This window comes from Schistocerca cancellata, chromosome 2, assembly GCF_023864275.1.
Source record: "Schistocerca cancellata isolate TAMUIC-IGC-003103 chromosome 2, iqSchCanc2.1, whole genome shotgun sequence".
In the NCBI taxonomy this organism is placed as follows: Eukaryota; Metazoa; Arthropoda; class Insecta; order Orthoptera; family Acrididae; genus Schistocerca; species Schistocerca cancellata.
The window spans coordinates 865,633,487-865,649,612 of record NC_064627.1 but is presented as its reverse complement, the minus strand read 5'-3'; the positions used below and the strand labels follow the sequence as shown (position 1 = coordinate 865,649,612).

The window sequence follows — 16,126 nt, the reverse complement described above, 5'->3', positions numbered from 1 at the left end:
TTGAAGTGAAAGTCATACATCGTAAGAGATATGACAATGACATTCTTTTATTATACAGATGTAATTCCAAAGAAATAAAAGAATACTGGCAACAATGCAGACTGCGCTCATACGGGCACTGATTCACTACTTTTGTAGGAAGATGAGTGCCATGCACATTAAAATTAACTTTATGATCAAGGTAGAAAAAGATAATAGCATAATCTTGCTCGACTTTGTAATTACTGACAGTGGTTGGAGGCACAAAGTAGGTACACATAGGAGGAAGTGAACCAAATTGATGTAATCATAAATGCTGTCATGTGATCTCCTGAGATAAAAGTACATATGATTTTTCAGGTATATGATACACAGAATCTAGAACTTACTTTTGGATGAGGACTGGGTTGAAAAGGAGATTTAAACGATTGTGCAAACTGGTCTTGCGATTGGATACAGGAATAGTGACAGCATCAAGATGTAGAAGAAAATTAAGTACAGAAAAATTACTCGACCAAGAAAGGATCAGAATAAGCATGTGCAGCATTAACATTTAGTGGTTCACATACAAAAGCCATTGCAAATAACTTCCAGAAAGCTGATGTCAGTATAGGCTTTAAGATGAGAGATAACTTAGAAACTAGCTTCTACCACAAATTTGGAAAAGAAACATGACAAATACAGAGACTTTGGAATGTACAATCTAAACTATAAGATTATGATAAGTCTTATACACGCCTGACTGGGAAGAATTCATGACCAGGTTTAGAGAGCATTCCTACAATGGGTGCAGTACCACACTGACGATGCAATTAAGAACACTGAAGAATAAGTCAGATGAAGTAAATGAAAGCATGGAAGTGTTGCACAGAGCTCCAAATGGACATGTTTTAAACATACAGGGAAGGGTGTAGAAATGTTTATCTACAAAAACAGAGCTCCATAGAAAACAATGAATAAGAAGAGCGAATTTAACCCTAATTGGTTTTTTGATATTTTTCGAGAACTGCTGGTGTTATGTATGCTGGCTGTGAAGTACGCTCCTGCTGTTCGTTGGGCCACACCTCACCCTGTGTGTGCTACACCGGCAGAGCTTTTACTTGCCTCAGGGAGCATGTTACTGGTTCTTCCATGAAGTGGAGTTGCCATTCAAAATATTTTAATTTAATAATGAGATTCTTTTAATCTTTATAATATGTTATACAATTACGAGCTTTAGTACTTTGTTCGAATAAGTTTTACTTCTATGAGATAGTATTTTATTTATATGTCTAATAATAACAGCAAGTAACATTTTTATGATTAGAATATAATGTTAATGCACAGTGTATTCAATACTAAAGTTCTTGTAGCTGTTGTATAAATGTTATTGTGTAGCAAGTTCAATGAATTCTTGATGTAAAATTTAGGACAACTCCACACGGATTAATTTCCGTCATTTGGAAACGGTTTTTTTTATTATGCAATATACTCATCTAAATCATGTTTTTTTTAAAAAATTAGTTGATTGTGAATGTTTGAAATTCAAAAATCGCTTGTTGTTTTATAAGTATGAAGGTGAGGAAAGATGAAAGAAAAAGAAAACCAATAAAATTTGAAGGCCCCAACTGACTGCTGGAGCTTACAGCTTTATATAATTTTGCAAGCTAACTCCTTAGTTGACACTCAAAGTAGGTATAGACTTTTAATATTGGGCGTCCTATGTTGTTAACATGTTTGGGTATTTTCGTAAATTAACATTTGTAATTTTTTTACTCTCGTTTTTATTCCTTTGTAGCTTCATGATTTGGAATTTTGAGATGAGATTATACTAAATTATACATTATAATATTTTATGAACCTATATAGAAATAAAATTTATGATCATTATAATAGTATACACATTATTTAGATACAAAGATACTAAATGATATACTGATTCATTGTGGCATACTGTATTTGGTTTGCAAAAGTGATCAGTTTGTGTTACAATGCACTTTTGTGAAGTAGTTACTTATCTAAAAGCCTCCTTGCAACATAATTAGGCAAGGATAATTGTGAAATAACTGTAATGCTATAACTAAAAAACATATGACGATATCAATTACATGTAAACATGTTCAAATGTGAATAAATAACCTATTCTATTCTAAACAAATACCAGTCAGTCTTGATTTTCCGTAAATCTTAATTACATGTATCTTATGGTGGCAGTAGCTGAAGTGACTGATATAGAAAATTCATTTCCCTTATTAAATAATTTTTCTGATCCTGCTGAGGCGTTTTACTTGCCAACAGCGAGAGCTACTTGTTGGATCTGTGATCCAAACACGATTCACATTTAGATTGCTCTTTCCACCTGCAACAATTTGTTTGCATTTTTTCCAAGACAAGTTGCTGATAGAGACTGTGTTATAATAAAAAATATATAATACATACATACATTTGGATGAAAAAATATTAATTTAAAGTATATTACAATTGCATTATTAGAAATGTTGTGCTTGTATGATTTTTGGCTAATCGGACTTTCTCTCTTACATTTCAACTGTAGATACAGGCAGCAGACTTCAAGGACACCAGTGTATGTCAAAAATAAGAAAACCCTCCTTACCTGGTTCCGCTTCACTTCAATAAAAAATCAAATATTCTCTTATTTCCCAACATATATGATGCAAAAGACTTATAGCTCATCATACTCCGAGCCACACATCTTAACAGAAACTTCAACATGCAAAGGAGTGAGAAACCAAATCATGTATAAAGAAAAATGAATGATGTTTTTTTTCATTTCTCTGCTCCTTACCGCGCATTCATAATTCATGTCTTTGCCAATGCTTTCGGTCGATCGGTGTTTCATTTTTTATTTTTAATAAATTTTAACTTCACGATATCCTGGGGGTCTTTCACCATGTACCTACACAATTGCCCCCACACTGTACATTGACATGGTATGTTTTTCTCATATAACTATTTACATTTGCCAATAGGGGTCGTTGCCCTTTATTTGTTGGCTTCTCTTTTATTTTATGGAATGGATTTGTCAGCTTATCCTATGTATGTTAGAGTTCTACAAGAAATTAAAATATTATACACATAATCCAATATATATCTGAATTTAGCGCACTGACAGTAATGTTCAGTTTGCTTCGGCCTCACTGCCGGGTTTTACACTTGCTCACTGGCAGATTTTGCAGCTAACAACTAGTCACTAACGATCGATATGTTAGCTGCTACCGTCACGCGTGCATGCTCTCGTTTTTTTAGTGTTGATTTCACATTGAGGGTCACACTTTCACCTGAATACCACATATTAAAGAACTGCTGTGGCATTTGTCTTCACTCTGGGTTCAGTGGGTGTGTGCTTATTGTTCAAAATCCGACGCTGTGGACGAAGATCTCCAACAGCATTCGTCGGCGATGTAAGTACTGGCTCAAACAACTATAGTTCACTTATTAATGTATCAAGTGTTGCGAGCCACAATACTCAGAAATTATTTCGTCACACACACACATGTTAATGTAACTACGCTTGACCATCCACTTGTTGAAAGATACATATAGCTGTCCAAGACACAGTATAAATCGCTTGTCTTTAAAGTTCATTTCTTCACATGAAGTTTGGTTTCCAATGCAAATTTATACAAGTATTGAGTTACCACAATACACATAACGTGAGAGCGTATACCTATGGCTGACATTCCATCCATTGCTTACACTATGAACCTAAATTTCTGAAGTTTTAAAACATCATAAACTTTTCATTAATAGGGTCTGTTACTACAGTTTGATTGTTAGTTTTACCTTATCCTCGTTCACATCACATATAGAAATTAATTACATATCACAATATTATGATACAATATAAGCATATGATACATTTATGCTTCATTTTGTAGATAGGCTTTTATCACTTATGGTAGCTCATTTCTTACTTAGGTAAACTGGGCTCTGTTACCACAGTTTTGTTTGTTAGTTTTAACTTATCCCTATTCACATCACATATAGAAATTAATTACATATCACCATATTATGATACAATATAATCATATGACACATTTATGATTCATTTTATAGATAGGATTGTATCACTTATGGGGGCTCATTTCTTCCTTAGGTAGAGGAGGGAGAAAACCACTGGAAATAGGACTAAAACATTATGCACTGCTGGCCTAAGTATGCTTGGCGCCACCTCCTTTGTTTGGGAAAGAAGGAAGGAAATACTCATCTACAGGTTCAAGGATTTATGAGGAAATGTTACGCGTACAGCCATAGGCTAGTTGCCGAGAAATTTTTATTTCATGGAAATAATGTGTACTGACTAATCATCCAAATAGTATCATGTTGCTTCTTCGTGTGCTAGTGTTGTTTACTTCAATTCACATGTAGCTTAGTGTGAAATATGAAAGTTTTTACCATTATGGACTTATCTTCCTTGAATACCTGGAAATGTCATTACTCAGTTCAAGTGACATAATAAAACTTAATTGGTTTTTGTAAAATCACATGCTTAAATGTATATGTGTACTCTTCAATGAATAGCTACCGAGAAATACCATGGAGATATACTGTGACAATGCTTATTTTTATTTTTCATTGCCTTATGATCTTTGTATAAATATCCTTATAACTAAATTGTATACTCGAGGTGGGCCCCATTTCTTCATTTGGTACCTGATACTCTCAACGTAATTCTCTTCTTCTTCGCTGTGATGATGCACTGGTCGCTGAAAGAAAAAAACTTAAAACTAATTTCATTACGTAACTCGGTGGCCACTGATATATTTGGTCATTACATCCATCTGCAGATATTTCCATTCTTTGTTTAAATTCATAGATATTCGTTTATTCTGTTACCCTTATTGATCATTTACCGTGCAAAGAGAATTATCTGACATTTCCTGCTGTATTTTGTTGTTTCTCCTTAGCTTACACATCTCGTATATTTTTTCATAATGCTTCCTTTTGCTTGTAAATTTGTTGTATATAGCTTAGTATTTAATTAAATCTCTGCATGCATATATCAGTAGGTTCCGTAGTCCTTAAGACAGTAGATCTGATTGCTTAGTATTTCCATTTACATTGTATTTAAGTTAGGTACTTGTGCATATTGCATTCCTATTTTTTTGCACCTTCTTCCAGTCTGTCGCACATGGAAACAGGTCAATGCTTCCTCTCCTACTACTGATGTCAGCGCACATTGTTGAGTGCGGACAACTGAGCCATAAGGTAATTTTGTATATAGTTTCGCTTCTTATGGTGTGGTGTATTACTTCTCATTGCTGTTAATTTTATACCTACATGTACAAATAACAAGAATTACTTTTGCCTATACACTTTACTTTATCGTAAAATACACTCTGGAATAAAAAATTAGACTTTGAGTTATGTACACTATGTACAGTTATATTGTGATAGAAAGAAAAAATTCTGCACAGCCTCATAATTCTATAAAAGCTTTTATGTCTTTGTGAAGGTGGAGACCCTTGTCTCTCCCTGTTTTCTCATGGACTAATCTGTACATCCCAGGGTGTGGTATTTTGGAAATTATATACGGTCCTGAATAGAGTAATTGCCACTTATTCAGTTTGCCAAATTTTGTGGATTTAGGGTGTGTCCTTAACAGGACTCATTGCCCTTCAAAAAATTGTGTAACACGTTTCAGTTTCTTATTATAAATCTTCTTTCTATACACGGCCCTGTCTTCTAGTGTAACCATGACTTGTTTGATTTTATCCTGTAGTGTCATTTCTGTAGTGGGTACCTTTGGTATGGGCGACTCTCACTCATTTGATTGTTTTGTCTGGAATATCAACTCGTTGGGTGTGAAACCTGTCGAAGAATGTGGAAGGTTATTGACAACTTGCATGAAAGGAGTTATGTATTCTACTCATGGGGTGTGTTTGTGAGGCATGTATGTCCTAATGAACTGGTTAAATTCTTTGAAGAATCGTTCTACTGGGCTTCCTTCTGAGTGAAAAAAGCTTACTAGTATGTGCTTTATGCCCTATGAGATCATAAATTGTTTCCACTTTTGCCCTCCGGCTTATCTACCCTTCTCAAATAGTCTCCCTCAATTCTTTTTCTGATATTTGTGGGTGTTACATTTTTAATGGCATACATTTTGATATGTTTCGAGAAATACAGTCAGATGAAGGCAATGGCAAACCACCTCCCTAGTACCTTGCCTGGTCGGCGGTCCAGGTCTCCCGCGTTGTCCCCCACGCTCCTTGGAGTATGGGACCTCATCACCATCATCATTAGTACTGCTATGTATCTTACTCTTCCTTTACATCTTGGATATGGACCAGCTATGTCCACAGATACTATTTCTAGAGGTTTTTGTCAGCATTGGGTGTAACTCAGTATATTTTGACACATTGGACTTTTTTGATTTTTGACATATTGCACATTATCTTAATACCTGTAGGACTAGCCTTCTAAAATTTGGAAAATACATTTGTCTACTCCATAATGTACCCATACTTCATGTGTGTGCCTTGTAAATTCGTCAATAAAATCTTCAGGAATGCACTCACACCACTGATCAGATTTTTCATGTTTCCTATGAAAGAAGACGCTCTTGTACTCCTGATACCATTTACTTACCTTTCCACCTTCATCCTGCTTACAGTTTTGCATGACTTTACTCCATCTCCGATCTTGCTGTAGTATAGTTTTCATTTGCTTACAAAACTTATGGTAGCCAGGCTGTTGAATTGTACTTTGTATTAATAACGTTTTGATTTCTGCATCTTGCTCTGTTAATTCACCAAATTCATCTAAACCTTGTGATAACCTAGACAAGGCGTCTGCAATGACATTCTGACTTCCTTTAATATAATGATCTCGAAATTGAATTCTTGTAAATTTAGACATCACCTAGCTAATCTACGGCACAATGGTTTACATGTTAAAAGAAAAGACAGCGACTGATGGTCACAGTAAACTTTGGTATTCTTACCCCACTAAATATTCCAACTTTTTAAGTGCCCATACTACAACTGAACTTCACAAGAGTAAGATCTTTCTGCTTCTAATAACGTTCGACTAGCAAAACTGATGACCTTGGGTACTTTTTTACCTTCTTCTTCTGGAACAAGCATGGCCCCAGCCCCTGAGATGAGGCATCTATGCATAGACAAAAACCGTTGGACATGTCAGGGTGGCTAAGAATGTTTGCATTGACTAATGCCTACTTAATGTTATTAAAGTCCTCCTGACACTTATCCTCCCACAACCAAGGCCAATTTTTTTCATAACAAATTGAGTAATGCATCACTGTTCATCAGTCACTGTGAGGTTGGGGTTGTTTGGTGGAAGAGACCAAACAGTGAGGTCATCGGTCTCATCAGATTACAGAAGGAAATCGGCCGCGCCCTTTCAAAGGAACCATCCCGGCATTTGTATGGAGCTATTTAGGGAAATCATGGAAAACCTAAATGAGGATGGACAGACGTGGTATTGAACCTTCGTCCTCCCGAATGCTAGTCCAGTGTGCTAACCACTGTGCCACCTTGCTCGGTAGTTGCTGTGGTATGAATTTACAAAAAGGTGCTAGTCCTAAAAAAGCTTTTAGTTGTTTTTTATTCCTTGGAGCTGGACAACTGCATATGGCATCAAGCTTTTTCGGATCAGGTAATATACCTTGTTCTGATACTACATGTCCCACAAATCTGACTTTCTCCCTATCAAAGGTTGACTTTTTTAAATTGGCAGTTGCTCCATAATCTGAAAATCGTTGAAGGACCTGTTCAATGGGCCTGATATGTTATAACCAAGTGGGTGTGGCTATTAGCATGTCATCTACATAAACAGTGACTTTGCTAAGCGATTCTGGTCCTAAAACCTTGTCCAACTCAGATAACACACCTGCACTAATGTTCAGTCCAAAAGATAAAACATGGAATTCGTAACTTCTGCCACCACAAATAAATGCTGTATATTTTCGACTTTCTTCATGGAGCTTTATTTGTCAGTAGGACAGCTTGAGATCGAGTATACTGAAATATTTTGTATTGTAAAACTTTAGAAGCTGTTCATCCAAGTTGTATGGTCTTATGCATACTGGTACTATAATCTTATTGATACCTCTAGCATCAAGAACTAATCTTACACAACATTCTAGTTTACTTACTGGTAATGTAGGACTACAATAGGGTGAAAACGGAAGTTGTGTAATTCCCCATTTAGTCATATGGTTGATCTCTTCCCTTACTGACACTATTTTGGCCCATGGAATAGGATGTTACATTAAACATAATGTTTCATGTGTATTGACTTCAAATTTATATTCATAGTCTTTGATTATTCCTGGCTCCTTACTGAAAACATTTCTATACTTAAGTAACATGTTAGAAAGTTCTTGTTTTGCATATCATTTAGTATCTGTGATTCACTTAGTTTCTGCTGTACCATTCCGTAACTAATCTCAGTGTTTGCTTCTTGTCTAGTATCAAATTTGTTTGTAAGATATACAGCTGGAAATGAATATTGTACTATTACATTTTACTCTGGTTTGTTTTTGTTACTTTCATCAGGTGCTTTGACTAAATCAGTAGAACAAATCTGATACTTTTCGTAAAAGTGGCATTTACCATTACCTATGTCAATCTGTGTTTTGTATGTTCTGAATATGTCCATGCCAATAAGACAATTAACTATAAGCTTGTCAATTATAAGAAAATTGAACTTCACTGTAAAATATTCAATTTGTAGTGGAATACGTGCCTTATGTTTAACCAATTTAGTCTTACTGCCTGTAGCAGTTTGCACCTTGCAATTTAGGACAGGAAATGTTGGGAATTTGCTCCTCTTCTTTAATTCACAGAAAAATTCATTTGACATTATGTTGGTAGTTGAACCTGTTTCTAAAATTAACTGTGTGCCAATATTAAATATTTTCATCTTAATGATTGCTTGTATTTGTTCTTCCTGAATATCATTTTATCGATACAGATCATCCTTAATGTCCCTTTGTTTGTAAAACCTTATGAAAAATGTTTGTAGTTCTGCTTTTCCCCCACTCCCGGAGAGTTCAATAGCCTGGGGCTTAACTACGACTAGTTAGTGTTTACCGACGTCTTAGTGTGACTTAATTCATTACCTGGAGTAATTTCAGTTACTCTCACTGTGTTGATACTTCGTCAATTTGTGTCGTTAGCTGCTGTGCCGTTATTTTGCAGTACAAAGGTTGGCTGCGGTACAGTGTAAGGCATGCCATTGTTGCCGCACGTCGGCCACTGATGCAGCTGACTGTTCCTGTTTATGTTCGGCATAGGTCCTTGTGATCGTGGACTGTAATTCGCACGTGCGTTAAAATTACTCCTGTTGTTTTGAAAATTTCTTTTAAATCGTTTGTTTTTTCTGTTCCCGTTACCATACTCTTTACCTCTGAGTATGTAAGTTTGCTGTTGTGTGTACCATCCTTGCAGTGTGTTGAGATCACGCTTTACTGACTGATTTACGTAACTATGTTGTTGTTATGCCTGATTTTCTGTTGCTATCTTGGGTACAGGTCTTTCCTCATAGATAAAGTCGATTGAATCAAGCGCTGACAGAAAATGCTCTGGCATTGTGACTTTTTTCCTCTAATGTGCGATGGTAAATGACTTTTCAAAATTTTTAACACATCTACCTGTGATATTGGGTTCGTCCAAGAGTGTGTCTTGTGCAGGTATTTTTCAAAGTATCCTCATTGATTACCATATTTGCCATTGGACGGTGCGAGGCTGAAAACCTCGCGTCTGAGTCTTTCTTGCACTGCCTCAGACCAGTATTTGTCGTGGAAAGCTCGTTAAAATTGGATCTAAGTGCTGCAACGTTCAGCCACTTCAGTTGCCATTAAAAGGACGTCACCTTGCTTATATCCCATGACAAATCTGATTTTCTGTGCTTCCGTCCAGCTGCTAGGAAATACATGACGAAAAACACTGGTAAATACTACCGGATTCATTCTTTTACCTTCGGTAGTGAATGTAGGAAACTGTCGATGTCTCAGCAAACCTTTGTCTGCAAAAATAGTTGATAGACATGAGGCATTTTCAAATGTGCAAAAGTGTGTATGACTTCCTAAAGGACCAAACTGTGGAGGTCATCAGTCCCTAGACTTACACACTACTTAAATTAACTTACGATAAGAACAACACACACCCCTATGCCCGCAGGAGGACTCGAATCACCAATTGGGGGGGGGGGGGGTTGCACAGTCTGTGACATGGCGCCTCAAACCTCGCGGCCACTCAGCGCGGCTGTGGCATTTTTGGTCGTATTTATGTTGCTGTTGTAGTTACCTGTTATTCCAGTTGTTAATTGTTCAGATATCGGAGTTATGGATGTGTTTACATTTTGCACTCTACAGCTGTCACTGGTACCTGCTGTGGGACTCGTGACAATTTGTAGATAAATACCGACAGGTTGCAGTTTGTTCTAGCCTGTGTATTATTTACGTGCATATTTCGAGATCTGGTAATATTTTATTCTAAAACATTGTGGATCCTATTTTCCGAAGTTTGTAGGTTAATATTTTCCTTGTTCACTATTTCATTTTCGTTTTTCTGAATAGCTTTTTCTGTTACATCTGTGTATAACTTACCATCTGTTACTAACTTCTCTGCAATGGTATTACTCACTAATTATATCTCTCAGATTTTCATTGGTCTTCTCTTTCTCCTTCTTAGCACATGCTGAGTCAATTCTAATGTTGCTACCCTTTGAGTAAGATCGTCTACAGCTAGAGGTACACCTTCATAGTCTTTATTTAGTTTGTTAACAACAGTGGTTACCTTTTTTGCTGTCGAAATCAGCTGGTTTTGTGTGGCTTCAATATTTGTGTATGCATCTGTGATTTTCTTTATCTGTTGCTCTACTGGATCACTGCGGTCGTTAAATGAATCTACCTTCTGTTTCAGCTCTGTAATATTACTGTTAACTTCAGAAAGTACTTCATGCTTTACTTCTTTTCTCATGTCATTCAATTTTTCGTCCAGTTCAGAGCGAAAATTTTTGTCAAAGCCATCGAACTTCTGCGAAACCGTGTCTTGTAAATCCTTGAATGATTGTTTTTGCTCTTGTTTCATTGTATTTACATCATGTGTGACGGTGTTCAGATTGTGTGTCAAATTATCAATTTTGGTATTCATATCTTGTTTTATATCACTGAAAAATGAAATGATCGTATGGCATTTATTGGCCGGGATATCCTCTTCAGGGTTTGGTCGCAGTATTGCAAGTCTTTTTAGTTGACGCCACTTTTCACAGAGTCCTCTGACAGGAATCGAAACCAGGCCCCCTTGTGTGGTAATGCTAACGCTGCGCTACGGAGGCGGACTATGTCACGGAAATTGGTGTTCATATTGTGTTTCATATAATCAAATATCTTGTTCATGTAGATAATAACTGCCATAGCAGTGCTTCAGTTGTACTACTGTGGTTGCAGTCAGCTGTACTTTCCAAGTTAATGTTTTGTTGTAACCAAGTGGTGTTTGTAACATGTTATCAATATAGGAATCGCTCTCCAGTATTTCATTCACAAGTGGTATGTCGCTTTGGGAGATACATGACATTGTCTTGTAAAATGTAAACATTATGTTGTCAATGTTATTGTAATGTGGAATGTTGCTCTCATTCGTCACACCTGCGACACTCATATCTGACCCATTTAAACTTTCTGCAGTAGGCATGCATGGCGTCTGAATTCCTGGATCCAATTCTTATTCCTTTCCAAAATTTTCTCCTCAATTTTTGCCTTTTTGCATCACTTGCTCCCTGTTGTGATTCATGCAAACAGAAAATACCGACAATTAGTTTTTATGAATAATAACAATGTCATAGAAATTTCTTACCCTAACAATAGTTAACAAACCCTACTCCCAACCAGTGCCCTGAAGTCCTGACACTCAGGTCGCCAATTGTATCATAATAAAAAAAACATATGAATGGAAAAAATTAATTTAAAGTATATTACAAATGCATTATTAGAAATGTTGTGCTTGTATGATTTTTGGCTAATCGGAATTCTTTTCTTGCATTTCAATTGTAGATGCAAGCAGCAGACTTCAAGAACACCAGTGTGTGTCAAAAATAAGAAAATCCTCCTTACTTGGCTTCACTTCACTTCAGTAAAAAATACTTCATACTGATATCAAATCTTCTCTTATTTCGCAACATACATGACACAAAACACTCGTAGCACGTCATATTCCGAGCCGTACATCTTAACAGAAACTTCTACATACAAGGGAATGAGAAACGAAATCATGTATAAAGAAAATGAATTATGTTTTTTTTCATTTGTCTGTGCCTTACCGCGCATTCATAATTAACGTCTTGGCCAACGCTTATGGTCGATCGGTGTTTGATTTTTTTTATTTTAATAAATTTTAACTTTACGATCTCCTGGGGGGTCTTTCGCCATTAGGACACAAGACCAATGACGAATTCCCACTATTACGAGTTAATGTCCTGAATTTATACTGAAATGTTCCTTCAGAGGCGTACCCACTTCCTGCTTAAATTTCTTGTCTGGACCTACAGACTAGTAGTAGATTGAAACTGTGTCATTAGGACACATGAGATATTCAGCAATGTATTCAGATTCACAGTTATCTGCCCGTTAGTACTAATAACATTTATCTGATCCTAAAAGACACTGGAACAACTACATTAGTTTAAGGTGGACCTCGTACTAGTGGTTATATATTTTTTTTTTTTTTTTTGTAACTTTCTAGAGCCTAGTGACGTAAATTAATGTCGCTGATTATTTCTACAGGAGGATAGCGCCAAAGAGCTTCGGTAATGACTGCGAGAGAGAAATAGAATTATTATTATAGGATGCAAAGAACTTTGACATGGTGACGACGATGGTGGCTCAAGAAGAGGAAGTATCTGAAAATAAAACAGATTTGCCAGATGAAATTGTTGAGAGTAATATTGATGGAGATGGCAAGCTATTTACACTGGAAAGTATCCTTGAAATGTCGTCATTTAGATGGTTTTCCTTTGTTTATGTTTACGTATGCCATATGGATCCATAACCTCTTCTGCCCCATGTAAACATGTAAGTGTCAACGTTAATAACTGCATGCATTGGAGAACAGAAAACAGATATGTTCATGTACTTGTGTTGTTACGTATTTCTATCGGCCATTATCGATTTTTTAAAAGTATATCCTGATATGAGTGCTGAACACCGAACATATATTTGGCTAATGTAGTGGAATATGAAGCGCACTGAACAGTCCAAAACTGTTAACAAATATAAATACAAGTAACTGTTTCTGCCTCCAAGAGTGGAAAATCCACATCTTGTATGTATGATGGTGTTTGTCATTCAGATTGTTATCAAGGATTCATGAGTTTTGACACTGTGAATGAGGTCTGAAATAGCAAACAAGAAAAAACGAAGGCAGGATTTATGTTCTCTTTTTATGTCCATGACACCTTCATCCAGTGTGTACAGAATTTGTTGAGGTGTACTTTCAGATGACAATGCCCCACGATGCCACTTTCAGATGAAGCTAATGTTTTGAGGAGAATGTAAGGTTGCTTATGTGGTTGTCCTAGTCATTTTATCCCAGTTAAGTAAGATGTGCATTGTTGCTTGTTGTCTTCTGTCAGTGTAAAGTGTTTAGTTAGCTTGTTGGACAGGAATATGACTATCACTGTACAAAAGCATGGGTACTATTTGACCAGGAAAGTTTTCCCTTTTTACTGTTCTGCCAGTAGCGGAGAAAATTGGCACTAGATGGAAAATATTCACTGCCGATATGTCCTTTGCTTTAATATAAGCACAGAATATGGATAATTGTGCCAGCGTTGCGGGAAGGAGTTGGTGCTGCCTTCCCATCACCGCTCCTCTCCCCTTGCAGTCCTAATGTGGGGGCAATGCACGCTTCCTGCCTCTCTTGACAGCCACCATGCAGAGGGTTAACTTATTGTGGCCAAACAGGTGCCAGTGTAATTGTTCTACATATTCCCAGTAAATAAAGAACTGTGCTGTATTCCACTGTGTTTGGTGATTGATTTATATTTTATTTCTTTTCTGGTTGTGTGAGATTATATGAGCCGAAACTGCTTGGTCATAAAATGAGTGGATGGAGCAATTCACTACATACATTACGTATAGAATGCTGGTACAAGATAGACGCCCCCCCCCCCCCCCCCGAATAAAAAGCAATTGATGGTAGTTTACACAAATACGCAACTCCATACAGTGAAATGCTCTAAAGTACTCTGATAAGTTCCTGTGCCGTATGGGAAGAGTATGCTACAAAGAAGCCTTTAAAATTGTATCTGACAGTCAGTCGTTTCATTAAGAGCTTCTGTTGTGTAAGTCTCCTGGAAATGGAACCTGTGCAATAGCTGAAATGTTTCTGCATTTACATCCATCCTCTGAAAACCAACGTGAGATGCATGGCAGAGGGCTCATCCCATTGTACCAGTTATTAGTGTTTCTTCCTGTTCCATTTAGTTATGGTGCATGGGGAGAATGGTTGTTTGGATGCCTCTGTGCATGCAGTAATTATTCTAACCTTATCCTCACAATCCTTGTGTGAACAATATGTAGGGGGGTGGGGGTTGCAGTATATCCCTAGAGTGATCATTTAAAGCTGGTTCTTGAAACTGTCTCAGGATAGTTTCCATCTGTCTCAGGATAGTTTACATCTGTCTTCAAGAGTCTGCCATTTTAGTTCCTTCAATATCTCTGTGACTCTCTGCCACAGATTAAACAAACCTATGACCATTCATGCTGCCCTTCTCTGTAGACTAGTGCTCTCTTAGATAGTTATGCAGCTCCCTATTGGGTGAGTGTACAATATTGTTAAACACAGATCTCATGAAAGAGTGTACATACAAGAACAGCAAGTATCTCCATTATGGAAAAATGTGCCATTGCTTTAACATAACCCCTCCTGTGATCTGCCTTCTGTGAAATGTTTGTGTATGATTCATCCTAACGGCAAAGACCTCAACTGCGGTCTTCACAAAGTTCCTGAGGCAGGTAAACATAATTCTAATCATCCTTTCATGACCTAAGAATATTTTGTATGTGTGCAACAATGGCCATAATAGAGTGAAAATAAGCAAAGTAAACAAGCTTCTGTGATCTCATTGTTACTGGAGATTTTTCATCTGCTGAAGACAGCAGCACTCAGTTACTCCAAGTGTTATCAAAATGGTACATACAGAAAAAGTTCTTTCATCTTCACTACTGTTAATATTATATGATCTACTTCATTGCATACCAGATGATCTTGAGATAAGAACATTTTGATTTTCTTTTTGTACCATGTTTTGAAGTGGTCATGAGTCGATGTGCCATTACACTGAAAGTGAAATCATACCAACTGAGAAATATTTTTTTCTCCTTGATTGTTATATGTAAATTTTTTGCAGTTGAGTTCAAAGTTGCCAACTGTGTATAAAACGCATAATTTCTTTGTAACTGTGGATGCAAACCTAGACATCTGCTAATAATAAACCAAGCTGTTTAACAACAGTTTCAGAAGACAGGTTTTCAGTGGTGTCTGGCGTGATAGCCGAGTGGTCAATGCGGCAGAATGCCATGCAAGGGGCCCGGGTTCAGTTCCTGTCTGGGTCGGAGATGTTAAGTCGGAGACAGGCTCTACAAAAAAGCTGCTAAACAAGTGAGCTTTTGGCCGAAAGGCCTTCTTCTGAAGTAAACAACATACAAATGACCACTGTCTGAGAAGTAAAGAAGTACAAAGACTGTGGGTGCATGGTGGAATAGAAGGCTGTGTAGCATTGAGTGGGAACAGGGAAAGGGATAGGTGGGGGAAGGACAGTGACTAATGAAGGTTGAGGCCATGGGGGCTATGTGAACTTAGGATGTATTGCAGGGAGAGTTACCTCCTGTGCAATTCAGAAAAGCTGGCGGTGGTAGGAAGGATCCAGATGATAGGCTGTGAAACTGTCTTTGAAGTGAAGAATGATGTGTTGGGCAGCATGCTCAGCAACTGGGTGGTCCAGCCATCTCCTGGCCACAATTTTTTGGTGGTCATTCATTTGGCAGGCAGCTTAGCCAGTAGATCACATGCTTTCACAGGTAGGACTGTCTTTGATCGGATAGGTTATGTGTGTGACTGGACTGGAGGAGATGGTGGTGGGAGGACTTTTGGGACAGGTCTTGTGTCTAGTTCTATTACAG

At 37.2% G+C, this 16,126-nt stretch overlaps 1 protein-coding gene across 1 annotated transcript in view; it reads left to right on the top strand.

Moving 5' to 3' along the window:
• Positions 1 to 12,769: 12,769 nt before the first annotated feature.
• The window catches only part of LOC126162813 (signal recognition particle subunit SRP68), an 85,974-nt gene continuing 82,617 nt past the window's right edge, over positions 12,770 to 16,126 (top strand). The window contains exon 1 of the mRNA XM_049919558.1: positions 12,770 to 12,921. Coding sequence (XP_049775515.1) covers positions 12,807 to 12,921 — 115 coding nt within the window. The 5' untranslated portion in view covers positions 12,770 to 12,806. The remainder of the gene's footprint in view (positions 12,922 to 16,126) is intronic.